At 39.5% G+C, this 14,836-nt stretch overlaps 1 protein-coding gene across 1 annotated transcript in view; it reads right to left on the reverse strand.

The window, feature by feature from the left end:
• The window catches only part of INO80 (INO80 complex subunit), a 56,613-nt gene extending 47,043 nt beyond the window's left edge, over nt 1–9,570 (reverse strand). Inside the window, exons 1-8 of the mRNA XM_021402279.1 lie at nt 9,428–9,570; nt 8,390–8,556; nt 8,226–8,293; nt 6,282–6,443; nt 4,599–4,719; nt 3,119–3,333; nt 2,087–2,140; nt 380–583 (exon numbers count right to left, since the gene is read on the reverse strand). Of these exons, the coding sequence (XP_021257954.1) occupies nt 380–583; nt 2,087–2,140; nt 3,119–3,333; nt 4,599–4,719; nt 6,282–6,443; nt 8,226–8,293; nt 8,390–8,556; nt 9,428–9,570 (1,134 nt within the window). The remainder of the gene's footprint in view (nt 1–379; nt 584–2,086; nt 2,141–3,118; nt 3,334–4,598; nt 4,720–6,281; nt 6,444–8,225; nt 8,294–8,389; nt 8,557–9,427) is intronic.

Genomic DNA, 14,836 nt, shown 5'->3' on the forward strand with positions numbered 1-14,836 from the left:
CAGGAGAAAAAATATCAATGTGAATGAAAAGGTGACTTGACTTCTGGATTCAGAAAGATGCACAAATCATCACAAAAGGCCAGCACTAATTAACACTCAGTTATGTATGTGTCAGTGAGACACACGGTACTCATCCAATCCTTTATTCTATTTCAAATACTTCTAAAGAATTTAGGCAGTTCAAAGGCTTCTTATCACCTCTGGCTAATGTTAGAAGAAAATGTAAAGAACTTCAAAATAGCAAAGAAATACATGCAATACTATTGAAACAGAATAAACAACTGAACTTAACAGCCCAGATTTATAAACTCAAATTATTTGGTCATTTCTGTGTTTACCCAAGAAATTAATTATCAGCAACCTGTGTTTTTGCTTTTACCTCTCTCATCTCCTCATCCAGCTTGCGTTGTTCCAGAGCCTCTTTCTCAGCTCGTTTGCGATGTTCTTTTTCTACCTTTTCATATTTTTTCCAGTAGAGAAGCATCTCCTTGGTAAGACGACGTGCCCGTGGTAGAGTTTCCTTACAGTTTTTCTGGGCCTGGAGAGCAGCACGACGTACCTCCCTCATGCACTGATGAGCAAGCTAGGGAGATGAAAGATGGGCAGGTTTAAAGAAAACCAGCAATACACATCACATTTAATTGCAAACAAATCTGATCCTGATCTCAGAAGAGAAAAACTATGATACTTTGCTCAGCAGTAAGACTTTTGAAATGATGAGAGAGAACACGAACGTCCAAAAACTTCCTGAGATGCACACAAAAAAAACCCCAAAATCAAAAGAGAGCTGCAGGACAGCACAGTACTTAATAGGATTGATCTGGTGGGTAGATCTTTGAAAGGTACTCCAAAGACCAGAGTTCAAGGTCTGCCTGCAACTGTGACTATACTCTGAACATTTTTCTGTGGTACACACTTTTTCTCACTGTTTAATAAGGTTGCTGCAGTGGCAATATTGGTAGCACACAATCACATTCACACTGAAAAGTGGAGAAGTGTCCTACAATTTTCCTGCCATCTCATAAAGAAGCATACTAGTGTCATTTTTCAATCCAGCATATATAAATTAATGTCACTGTCATAATGGCCAGAATTGCTGGGTTTGATGTTTGTGACAGTTGGTCTTTTCCTCCACTGAAATTTGCACATCAATAATTCCATCACGCAGAGATTTCAAATGATCAAATAAAACGAAAGCAAAGAAAAAGAGTTTAATTTCAAATCCTTTAAACCTGCTGCATCACTCGCTTGCTAAAATACACTTTGTGGTATCTACAAATACAATAATCACAGAATATTTGTCCAGACATCAAAAAGAAATCCAGTCTCTAGTAAGGATGCCCACAGTGAAGCAGATCTTGTTTCCTGTATTCCTTACAAAGAAAACATTCCCACTCTTCCTAATGTATATATGGAATGTAATGTTTTCTATGTCACCTTGTGTCTGATGATTCTTAGCCACATACATGATTATTTTTTCATTAGGCATATAAATGAATCTCACACTTGAGTGTAACACTTTAAAAATGCTTTGAAAAGCATTACCAAATGTTCCTACAGTAAAGTCTTCTAGGTAGAAATAATGACACTTCTCAGAGATTATTCCAATGAGGAAATAAATTCCTTTGGCAATCACTTAATCAAAAAAATCGTTCCGTTTTTAATCCCAGCTCCTATGTAAGTTTGCATAAATTAACACATTTAATAGTTCCAAGAGCCCCTTTGATTTACTGTGAATGCTTAAAACAGCAAATTCTAAATAGTGGATAGATGGGCAGTTCAAAAGCTAATGAAGCATACTGAAGTCTTTAATTTATTGTATCAAAATCAGTAAAGAAAAATGAATATAGTAGACCTTATGAAAGCCAGTAAGATTTCAGGGCACAAATTTATGTTGCCTGTTTTCCTCCACCGCTTACGAAACACACCAAAATGACACATTTAAAAAATGAAAAGCCTTATACAAATTACTTACATACAATTCTCTCTCCTGTACTGTCCTGCTAGAATCATCAGTAAGAAACAAGGAGATTACAGTTTGCTTATTACATTCAATACAAGTATCAGTATAAAACTAAACACTTACCTTTTTGCTGTTGGTAAGGAAAAGGTTGCGGGCTGATGCTTTTTGTTTGTATGCCTATAAAAGAACACATCTTACAATTACTTGAAGGGTAATAGCTGCACGGTACTTTAAAAGATCACTGTTCCTTGTTTAGCTGTTACATCTGCCAACCTCAGTCATGCAATCTATTGCATAATTGAGTACGTGTTCTGTAACTATTTTAGGTTTTGATGGCAACACCTTCCCCCTTCACTGTCCAAGGCATGTATAAATGTATTCCAGCTCCTGAAGAAAGTATGTCAAACATCTCCTTTTTCTGGAATTTTTCTTTAACTACTACATCCGCAAAGCAGGATTCTCCTATTCCATTGTCATCACTGAAACAAATAAGAGATGTTTCTACTGTCCCCCAAAGATGTTTAGAGTTCACGTGAATTATGCTACTCATGTGAACAAAATCAGTCTTTTGAAAGAATACTGCACATATCCTTTGCACAGCTTATACATTCATAAAGGATTACACAGCTATCAGTCATACTCAACTCACTAAAAATTCAGTCTGTTAACAGTGTATTCTAAAAAGCACATTGTAAGATTTGCCGATCACATCTCAGAGAACTAATGACAGCGCATCCAGCTATCTCAGACATGCCTGAAGCTTGTTCTGTAAATGACATGAAGCTTTTGCTAGGTTGTTTCTTACCTAAGTTTCAAAACACATGTATGCTGTGATGGCTGAAACGTGCCTCTCCTGAACTTAAACACTAGTCTTGGATATTGGTTTGCTTTATATAGGTATCCTGCAGATTTGTAGGAGTACCTCCTTGAGTTTATTGTACTCTTCATAGAAAAGGGTTGGATAGCCAAATGAAAGCAACACACTGCATAATCCATTGGTGGTAAGAAATCAGAACTACACTTTGCTTACAGATTACAGAATATCAGTTTCGCCACTGATGACCACTAGAAAATCAGTGTCATCACCCCACTAAGTTATTTTTTATCCAACTATCTTGTTATCATCAGTGACGTAGTGCCATCAACCAAGCTCACCTTCGGCAATTCCTTTTTAACAATGCTAAGCCACACTTTTCGCCGACGAGCGTTAAGCTGTTCAACAGACATATGCTTTTTCTTGGACCCAGGTGGTGGTGTGTCATGAGAAAACTTGGCAAAAACTTTGGTCTGGTGATGATGGTGCTCAGGTGACTCCTCTGAAGAGAGATCTTCATCCCGCCTCCTCTTTTTCTTTACTTTTTTCAACTTTCCTGCAATAATGACCATTAAATCATTTTTTTTTCCTATTTTTGGGACCTTCTGCATTTAGTCAGACATCTCTCCTAACTAAGCTATCCAAGCCACTTTATGTGTGGAACCAACAAAAAAGTCAAACTTATCCATGCCTGCCAGTTCTAATACCATAAACTTATTTCTTTATGGTTTTGTAATTAACTTCTATGGCATGTTTACCTGCATGAGGAAGTACATGTTAGGAATTAAAATATCCGTGATCTGGTGTAATGCTTCTTGTCCCGTGATAAAATTTTACTTGCAGACATGTAAAGGTAAGACATTTAAAAGTAACAACATCAGCACTGGGTAAACGTCTCAAACCATCGTGAAAGAGACTGGCAAGTTATCATTTACTGCGGATACAGCTATCAGAGGAAACTACCAGATACTGTTATCAGATAATAAATATACTATTTGAAAGCATGCAAAATCATGGATGCTACAAGATTAGTGGAAAAAAATACAACATTAAAGGAACTTACAGAGAGATAGGAAGGGCAAAGGGAAGCCCAAAATAACCTTCTTAAAACACAGCTCTAACATGAGTACTCGCACTACAGAGAATTCACCTTACATTGACAGTTCACAGCCTTACCTTCCTGCTTCCCTACAGATATACAGGTGCTGTCAGCTCGGTCAAGAAAGGAAACTGTACTTCCTGGCAAACATGCAGCTGAAAAACTCCAGCTAAGAGGTTACAGAAGTAGTTCTGTTTTAACTCACATTGGACATCAATTCTGAGTTCCCTCTGATTTCCTGGAAACAATCTCATTTCCTACCACTTCTTATTCACTGGAACAATTACACATTCAGGAATAACTGTATCAGGTACTGGGTAGTTTCCTCTGATTTTCAAAGAACTATCACGTTTTGAAAGAAAATGAGCAAATGGATCACGATACACAGCAATATTTATAGATTCTGAAACATAGCCAAGCAATGCTGAAATAGCTATGAAGTACTTATTACATGACTCTCATTCTAGATCCAGAGGTCCACAAAGAAAATGTAAAGCCATGCACTCTCAATTTACACCATCCTTTTTTACCCTAGCTCTCTAGAGGCCAGACAAAGCACAGTATTTTCAGATTTCTCCTTGACGGAATCGGCCATTAGCTTTCCACCCAAAACTCAAAGGTCTGGAATATGTTCAAACATGTATGTTTATTCAATGTAAATAATACAAGAAAGGAGTTTAAATCACAGCATCTATTTAAAAACACAAGGTGAGTGACTTTACCTTTCAATTTTTTCTCTTCTTTAAACTTCTTTTTCTTGGGCCCTAGCAGATGGCGCTGCTGCTCATAGTAAGGATCATATGTAGACAGCAGTCCTGCACTGTAGTACTGGTATTGCTGCAACTGAAGTAGATGTAAATGAGCACACTAATGGAAACCACATATAGCAGATAAGAGCAATAGCAGGTAAACGAGTTCACATCTTGATTGTAAATAAGATATCAATAAATGTACTTCTCCATATTTAGCACTGTTACCCAGGATTGGAGTGACCAAAGTGAAACCACTTGCCCACAGGTGGCCCTCAAATTCTAGAGAGAAAACCAAACCAAATAAGGCAGGAAGAGCGTGCAGTGAAGCTTACACTTTCAAAACATACCACTACATCTTTTTTCCATACAAATGCTGCCCAGCAGAACAGCACATTACATGCAACAGTCCAATCAAGGACTTCCTACTTGTTTTGCTTGCATTCCCAAGTTGCATACATGTCCTACTTTATCACAAGAAAACATATCAAAGGATAGGTTTAGGTAAAAGGCATTTAAAAGATTTCCACATGAACAAATTGACTATTCAGGTTATCTAGTAAAAGTAGGTGACTAAGCAGTTTGGAGATTATCAAAAAAGTAGTATATTTCAAGCATTATTCAACTAAAATATTAAGTAACTATACACAGGCTATACACAAACGTAAAAATTATGACCTACGTGAAAGGTGGGTGTATGAATGTTTGTGCAGTTATGTGGTATTTCAAGAAGCCAGTGCAATCTGGGTTTAAAAGATAATGACTGACCAAAGAAAAGAAATGGAAAGAAACAAAGACTTGGGTGGGAAAACTATTCACTCTTCTGGAGTAATCTGAAGCAATATGAAACAAAATGTCAATTTTTTTGTTTCGTACACATCCTCTGATAGCAGAATAGGATGACTTCCTTCATCTGAGACCCATTTTCTGATGCAGTTCAAAACAGCAATTAATTTTCTTTTTTTTGCAAAAGCTCTTATGACTCAAACGTATTATTAGAAACAGCAGTCAAAACTTGGCACAATATTAAGAAAAATGTAGAAATGCATCAGATATTTTCTTAGAAGGAAGAGACGAAAAGAAGAGAATATGAAAAGAAAATCTAAAGGAAGGTAAAACAAAAAAATAAATACAAGTAAAACCCCAAATAATTACAGAAAACAGTAAGGAAGAAAATGAGGAACTCTCACGAAGATAAACATCACCTCACTACTTGCTGCCTCAATGGAGAGGCAAATGTACTGCAATAGGTTTAAATATACAATTTTAATCTTGAACAGCAGCTATCACCTGTACTAAGATCTAAGCCACAGCATTTCAGTTTTGATATTTATTATCTGAATGTTGCATTCTAGCACCCTCTGTTTGATCTAATGAACAGAGTGTTTTAGAAGCTGCATGTACACATGTATCCATACTATCTATATAAACTGTTGAGAGATTCTCAGCATAAGGTATCAACAGCTTTTCAATCAGTACGTAATTAAATAACCCTTGTCTGAAAATGACATTAGATTGTTCTAGTCTACCAAACAATAGGGTATTTTCTAGTTCACAAAATATTATAGATTTTCAGAAAAAATGTAAAAGCAGTTAAAATAATGCAATGAAAGGAAAAAAGAAAATTAAGGAAACACGGAAGTTCTGGATTTTTACCTCTTTGTCTTTGCTATATTTACTTTGATGTAGTTTCTTATATTTGTGTAATCGCAGCATATTGTGAAGCTCCTCCCTTGAAAGAGAAAATTCTTCTTCATCCTCTCCATCCTCATCACTTGGTGAATCTGTGTCACTGGAGTCATCACTTAGAAGGATACTCTAACAAGAATAAAGAGAAATGAATTTAACAATCGCCAATTCCCTATACTGTATTGTTTATTTATACAGAACGCTCTTGAGCCTTTATCTAATAAAGGATCACAGACCTGCCCCAACCACAACACTTAGCCTTTACAAAGTATCTTCCCTCTGAAACGCCTCAAATGGAGAACAGTCTTCTGATCTACAGCGCTGTTCAGCATCCAATCAAGTATGCTTTTTTTTTTTTTTTATTTTCAGAGAGAGAGATTTCTGTTTGTTTAGTGAAGATTAAGTCATTTTAAAACCCACTGCGACTGCCTGTGGTCTCAAAAGGCTCCTTTTACCAGTGAGACAAGCCAGGATATAAGCAAGGGCATTTTGTGACGTACAGTTGCAGGTGCTTTGCTACCTCATTTGTACTATTTGTCCTGCTATTCTCCCACTGCACCATTTGCACAAGGTTTGGCTCTTGCTCGACCACTTGGCAACCTGTTTTTACTAACTAGAGAACACTGCAGTACAATGAAAAGCAAAGATGGCACAGTGCCACCAATCCACTCTCTCTTTTCTCCCCTCATTTGGACTTTGTACTGAGTTCATCTTAGAAACAAATTTTCATCTCAGTCTCCAGTGCCCATTTAATATATTTCATAAAGCTCGCTTTAATTTGGACACTGTACTAAGATTACTTAATGTTTTTAAATGTACACTCACTGTGGTATTTAAGCAAAATGCTGCTGCTCACCAAAACTGAAATACCTACTGTCCATTTTGCTACAGAATGGAAATGAAAGCCTTAAATCTACAGAGACTATAATTCTATTTTGTTCCACCAAAGATCTAATACAGTACTTATTAATGACCATCACATACTCTTCTTTCTTTCCCTTTCTAGCATGAGAAGCCTCTGTAGAATGCATTTTTTGTTTTGCTGTTTTTTAATGCAGAAAGAAAACTAAACAAAACAACAAAAAACCACTTATTTCTACTTAGCAAGAGACACTGGAGTAACTCCAGTTATTTAAAAAAATGCAGCAAACAACAGACCAATATAGTACAAGATTAAAGAAGTCCTTTGAAGACTGTTGTCAGCAACATACCAAATATTACAATATCTCTACATTACCTTATGCTTCTTCTTCAGTACAATACTTTGCATCAATTAAACTGCATCACATCATTCCAGGCAACTCTCAAACACAAGCAGTTGTTGTGTACGTTGAGTCAAAAGAAGTACTTTGCTTTGACTGTGGCCAAAGAGTATGGAAGATGCAATGGGAAAAAAATGTCTAACGCTCTGGCTTTATTAAGTTTATCAAGTGCCACGGAGGCTCAGGTTGGAGATTAGGAACAATTTCTTCTCAGGTTTTCAATAAAGGCGTAGATATGGCACTGAGAGACATGGTTTAGTGGGTACGGGTGATGGGTTGATGGTTGGACTAGGTGATCTTAGCCATCTTTTCTAACTTAACAATCCTACGATCGTTAAGCTAGACTTCTGTCTAGCTTTCTGAGCCATCAGCGGTACATGTGAAGTAAAACAGGAGATGGGAACAAATAATCTTACTGTAAACTTACCATATTTGGCAATTACATTTGTGATAATTTGTAATAATGCTCTGACAAGGGCTCAACTTACTTTCTTTTTGCTGTCTACACTGTTAGATGTTTGGAACTCCATGATGCACACCAGATGAGAAGACAGAGTCCCTTATTCACCGCTGTCTACGTGGTGTTAACTAGGACTCTTCTACTCTACTCAGATTTCTTAATAGTTGCATTTCCTTGCAGTATTCTTACCTTCAGCCACTTTCTGCTTTTCTTCAGTTTAGAAAAGTTATACAAGCTCCCTTTTTCAGACTTTGGCTCTGTTTAAAGAAAAGATAAAAACAAATTTCTTCAGAAATAATGCTTTTTCCAGCCTACCCCAAAATAAGCAGAGATTCAACTCAGTGGCTGACTACCTGGCTGCAGTACTCCATTCAGGGAATGTGTGTTCAGCACTCCAGAATTCCCTACTCCAGAAGATTCCCCAAGCAAAGCATTTGGAGGCTCTTCCTTAACTTGCATCAGGGGATCCCCAGATTGAGGCAACAAAGGATTGTCCTCCAATCCATCCTCACTTTCATCACTGCAAGAAAATAAATAATACGCTGAGAATGAAAGGGAAGCATTCAAAAGAGGAGATGCCTGTGCAACTTTCCTTGCATGTGGCCATTTGCCTAAAAGTTTGAGAGTTAAGGCAGCCTCAGCTGTAATTCTGTGCATTACAAATATTGCTGTTAATAATTTAGCATTAAACCCTCAGCAGCAGTTAATCATCAGACCAGTCTGGTTATGCTATCAAGCTCGGTCCTTAGTCTCTAGATAGATATTTAATACTATTAGCATGAACTAATCAAGAAACTAAGTGTTGAGTCAAATCAAAGCTCAACATTGTTATTCTCAGCACTACTGTACATGTGAAAGATATAAAGCGTATTTTTTTCTATTCCTTGTGTGAATCTTGTAGGCCTGTAATACGACTGTTATCTATTATATACACACTTTTCAGTTCTCTAAGCCTACAATTACAAAACACTGATGAAATTAGATGTAAATTGCTCTTGGACAGAAACATACCTTGATGACTCACTTCTCAATGGTACAACTCACTATCACAGAAACGCTGCATCTGACAACACTGTTTGCATTTCACTTACGGCTACATGCCAGTTCCCTGAAAAATTAACTCAATGCTTGTTTATCCTATCTTTTGCAGGCAAAGAAAGTTTTGGCCACTCAACTATGACAAAGAGTTTTAAAACACCTTGCTAATTTGTACCTGGGCAGGCAATATGATGAATTATCAATGACAGGAGAAGTACAGTGCAAATTCCTTACAAGAGAAGGTTTTGTAATGAACAAGTCACTACTAAACTCCAACTATGGTGTTCCCCTGGAATAATATTATAAAAATGCTTGTCTTGCCTTGATATTCCTAGTGGGAAAGGTTTCAGTACCTGGATATATTCCTGTTAAAGATGGCAGACGTTTGTCGTAAAAACTGATCCAATCGCAGAGCTTTCTCCAGGTATTGCAGATAAAGGGGTTTTGCCAGCTCTGAGCAGCTGCCATCCTCCCTGGCACCCAGCTCCGAGGCCATAGAACAAACTTCTCCTCATGCACAGATGCCTCTGAACACGCAGCTGTTGAGAGGAAACAACAATCAACATTGCTGCCACAACCTCTAAGAAGAAAGCACAGGGTGAGCAGGCAAACCTATTGCACGGGACACCAAATGCCAACACATTCAAATCCACAGCTGTAGCTGCATAAATGAAAGCGCTGTCAATGCACTAAACATGATAATATTTACTATTAAATAAATGCCTCCAACTAAAATTTTTGTTTATGGCAGAGGACAAAAATAAATAGCCAGCTTTAGAAAGATAAAATGGTCTTCTAAAGGATTCTTCTGGCCTGTATTATTTCTGAGAGATACTATAAAACCTGAAACAAATTTCAGGTTACTTTACCGAAAAACATTTTATATGTATTCTTTCAATTACTGAATTATTGACTACATTGTTTGTGAGCTTATGAATGAAGCTTAAGCATCTGCTCTTCTAACTGTTCTTTCCATGTCCACAGTCAGCATCTATCTTTCTCCCAACTCTTTTATCCTAAAAAAAAAATATTACAGAATAGATTCAGAACTTCCAATATTAAAGAAAAAAATCATAAGTGATCACCACCTCGAGACTAATAGCCATGGTTGAACCAGAGCAAAATGTATTATTTCTTAACAAATATTCAGCCTTGATGTAATGTCTTTCCTACAAAATAAGCGACAGAATGCCAGGAACTGTTACAAGGGATGATGACACTCATTTAGAAATGACTCTTAGACCGAAGCTATCTAGGTTCAATTTTCTACATGCTAGACCTCCTTATGCCTGACAGAAATAAAATGAATAACCTCTATTATGAAATACTTGTTTCAAGCAGAGGTTAACAAGACAGAAGAAAGCACCTGAAAGCCCTCCCTACAAATAAACAATCAATCAGTCAAACAAATAAATAAAGATTCGTGATGTCCAAGAAACTTTAATTTATATATGTCATATTCTTTATCATCCATCTGGCAAAAAAAAAAAGCATAAAAAGAAAAAATACCACCTAAAATCAAGGACTGTCTTCTAAGAGACAGGGTCACAAAGAAAGTAAAAAGGTGAGGAAACGAGAGGAAACATGAAACTTGTGCCTCTGATAGAGGAAATTTTTGGAGGAAGGGATAAAAAACAATACCAAAAAGGTGGAAGCAGTTTACCATCACATTAAGAAAATCAATATATATCACAGGAGCAGCTTAACAAAAACTATATATGGTAAGTAGCAAGATTCAAACCTACGATGCCAGGGGAAAAAAAAAAAAAAAAAACAACTATCCCCTTTATCACTTTTATTTTCTTAAAAGTTAACTGCAAACAAGAGTTGGCACGTATTATGTGAACATGGCATGATTTTAGTTTCCAGCCAAAATACCACACAAAACCATATTTTAACAATTTCACTCACGGCCACCAGGCGTCCTGCACCTCTAGGCTCTTTGCAGAAAGCTTTCCCCAAATTCAACATTGTGTAGCAGTGCCTCCTGCTTCAGCCAGCACCCCTTGCTTCAGCTGGGTTCACCACCTCTTGAGGACACCGACAAACCAAACATGCTCTTTTCCACCCCATGAGACTTGGCCTAACAGAACTATACATGCTTGGCAGCAAAATGAAGGGAAAAATAATACGAGAGCGATCTTAACAAAGTCCTCCTTGCGCTGGCCCAGTAACAGCGCTCCGCATCTCACCCCTCACAAGCTTTTCAACATTTTCCTATTTTAATTGTACCAAAAGGTTCCTGTACACATAAAGTTAATTACTCTTCTCTTCTAAACAGTTACTGGCGTTCATTCTGCCTCCTGAATAACCAAATAAACACAGGAGAGCTTCACAGCACCCTTACATACATTAGCAATGCCCCAAACAAAGCGAGCGCTATAGATGCATATTAAATACAGAACAGCTCAGGCACTGAATTCAGCCTTCCATTTATTTGTATGCTAACAGACACACTCCCGATCTCTCCTGTTTAGCTACCAATTTGACAGAAATAACTTTCAAAACGATGCATTCTCTTACAGATCCAAGTTCACTCTTAAGATACCTTCCTTGTCCTTTAAATCACATTGCTCAATCCAATGTTAATGTTGGTAGGGGGCTTATTCATTTACTTTGCTTTTCAAGTCTGCCCACCAGCGGGTCTAGTCAGTAAGCAAACAGGGCAGTGGAGAAGTGCCCTTAAAGGACATCCTCAGGAAGCAGTCAGGCTTTACACAACTTGTCCAAGTTTTACGCCCACTGACTTGCACCACCGAGCCAGCAAAAGCACTGCTCTCATGAAGCAGCTTAGCTTTAACAGCAGACTCTCCGAGTTTAACTAATACCTTCTGGCCATTTCTGAACAAAGTCCAACAGGTTCCTGCTACCAGTAGCAGTTTAAAGCAGGAGCCCCATAAGTGGCAAGCCTTCTGAGCTCCTGCCTAGCTGCCCGCTGGACAGGGTTTTCTTTGTACTGCTTCTTCAGGAGTCATCTTTTTCTCCTTTGCCATCACTGGCATTTCTAATCTCGGTGGGGCCCAGCAGATTAATTTCTCTTCTCTTTACGCCCAATAACAACATGAAGTGCTACACATGGTGACGGTAACCACGCTCCTGAGGGCACACACACAAACGCAAGCTACCACAGAGGGCTAAGGTACAGCACAGCGGCTAATCCACAGAGCCTGTTCTTAGCCTACGGCAAATCAGCAAGTAAAACTAATCCCAATGAGCTCAGCTGCCCTGCCAAGTGTATGTGTGCCGAGCACAACCAGCTGGCCAGAGAGCACATTCGTTCAAGCATTTCAGCCCAGGGGAGTGGTTTCTCACCTCTCCTCCTAACCGGTGTAAGCACATGGATGACATATTCATATGGGCAAAAAGCCAAAATCCCAGTTTACACAGCGAATTATGCATTTCTCACATCCCCATTTACATCATCGGAAGTTTTATCCAGAGAGCAGGATTAAGAACTGAATATAACCTTCTATGCTGTTTTAGTCCCCTCACAACTTTAGCAATTTTTTGTACTTTTTGTAAGGTGGTCTTTTTATGCTTTGCATTTTGACACAAAGATTTTCCAAACTGAAATGAACACCTAAGGTATTTCATTTTTTCCTTGAAGAAATTTATGAATTAGACATACAATTCTCCTCAGAACAGCAAATGCTGTAAGGACACTCTGCAGTCACATCTCCAGAATTACTCCTGACACAAACATACGCATCCACACAGGCAATAAATCAAGGTTTACATGGAAAATTAATTAGTACAATGTCAGTTAGGTGTATTTTTGTCATCTTTTCTTCCATGCATGTAATCTCTAATACAGGCAATTGTAGTAGCGTAAAGGAGCCTGAAGGGGTAGTTTGCTTGGAGAAGAATTAAAACATGAAAGGGCAAAAATAGCATTTAGTTTGATAAAGGCATAGTTACACTGACAATCATTCGCCACAGTTCATCATATGCCCAGTCTTCAAGTAAAGCCTAACTCCCACACAGTCCTTCTACGGCAGTAACTCTCCTAAATGCACCTTTGATACCCAAGAGACCACTGCTTTTCAAAGACCAGTCAGAAGAGCACTTCATAAGACACTCAAGCTCTCTGTAGTGCAGATCTGCTACCTTCAGGCTGAATGAACAAACAACAAGTACACGCAACTGAAGATAACTTGGCATCTTTTTGGTTTGCATTAGCTAAGAAATCATTTTAATCGCTTTTCCAAGGAATGTACTTAGTTAAAACTAGACACTGTTCTACATGCGGTACTCCGCTGTTCTGCTTTTGTAGCAAGGTTCTGTGTTGCTTTCCAAGGAATGAGACAGCATTTCATCGATTTCAGTTCCACTTTAACTGCTTTCAAACACAGAGAAGAGCCACTGGGGCACAGGCTCCCAGTCTTCTATTTACATAAATAATGGACACAGACTGGAAAAAAAGAAAAAAGGTATACAGCTCTATAAAAGTGTTATCAGAAGCAAAACCAAACCACAGAATGCCTTGAAACATACCAAACACAGAAGCTGGCACGTCGCAGCTCTGCTCCCACACTCACACTAGGAGAAAAGCTCCCAGAAGAGACCAAGCCACACGTGTCACCACGTGGCGTAGGGTCAGAGCAGGCCTTGGCCCTGGGGCTGCAGCCCGTGTCCCGGCAGCACTCCACTGGGGCTCTGGGCCCTGCACTGCACAGAGCACAGCTGTCACCCTGTGCCCACAGCACACAGCCTGCACAGACTGCCTGTGTGTCATCCCTTCACCCCAGCCCACAAAAAGGGAACCATGCCCAGGAAAGCCCTAAGAGGATCGTTTTCTTCTTGGCACCTAAACAGCCCCTAGTGCGTAATTTAGCTCTCCATGCATCACGCTTGCTGTGGAACTTACAGCTTTTATGTTATATCCAAGAGGAACAGAACTTGCTCATGTTAGCAGTCAAGAAGCGCAAGGCAGGATTTTAAGCAATCTTAGCAATGCGTACGGGAGAGATGGCCTAGAGGTGAATTAGAGGAAACATCCTCAAGCACTGGGAAAAAGTTCAAGCCGCTGGCCCCGTCTTCCTCCTTTCCCTTACTGCTCACAGCTTTACCAACCACGTGGAAGCCACAGCCCAGGCCTGTATGTACACACTGAGAGGGTGACCATACGAACATCATTTTTGATTCGTGGAAATTAAAAACAGATGAGCGTTGGTAACACACAGGTGTATGGGGTATGCAAAGCAAATCCAAATAGCAAGGTTTGTTTAAGAGAAAAGTAGAACTTTAGCAACACATATAAAGAAGTTTAGTTATAAAAAGGGGTTTTGGCTGAACTATTCCATAGATGGGAGGAAAAAGTTGTCTGAAGGAACTGTCATAACCGCAGAACTGGGCTGGACAGGACTTTAAGGTCCCCTCAGACCCACCCCGTGCCGTGTAGGGGGCAGGGCTGCCCCCTACAAGCTCAAGTTGCCCAGGGCTCCAGCCAACCTGGCTTAGAACACCTGCAGGGATGGGGCAGCCACAGCTCTCTGGACAACTGTACCAGCACCTCACCGCCCTCTGCGTGAAGGATTTCCTCCCAGCACCCAACATCTGCCCGCCCCCTCTCAGTTTAAGGCCGTTACCCCGTCCCATCGCGCAGGGGCTCCCCGCCCCGTCACCATCTGACAGCGGCATCACCCTACGGGAGTTCCCCGTACACCCCCGGCCGCAGGGCCGCCCGTAGCCGCGCACTGCCGCCCACAGCGGCGCGGCATCGCGCTGACGCGGCGCCAGAGCCCGCGCTGCGAGGCCCCCGC

The sequence above is a fragment of the Numida meleagris genome, chromosome 6 (genome assembly GCF_002078875.1).
Source record: "Numida meleagris isolate 19003 breed g44 Domestic line chromosome 6, NumMel1.0, whole genome shotgun sequence".
NCBI lineage: Eukaryota > Metazoa > Chordata > Aves > Galliformes > Numididae > Numida > Numida meleagris.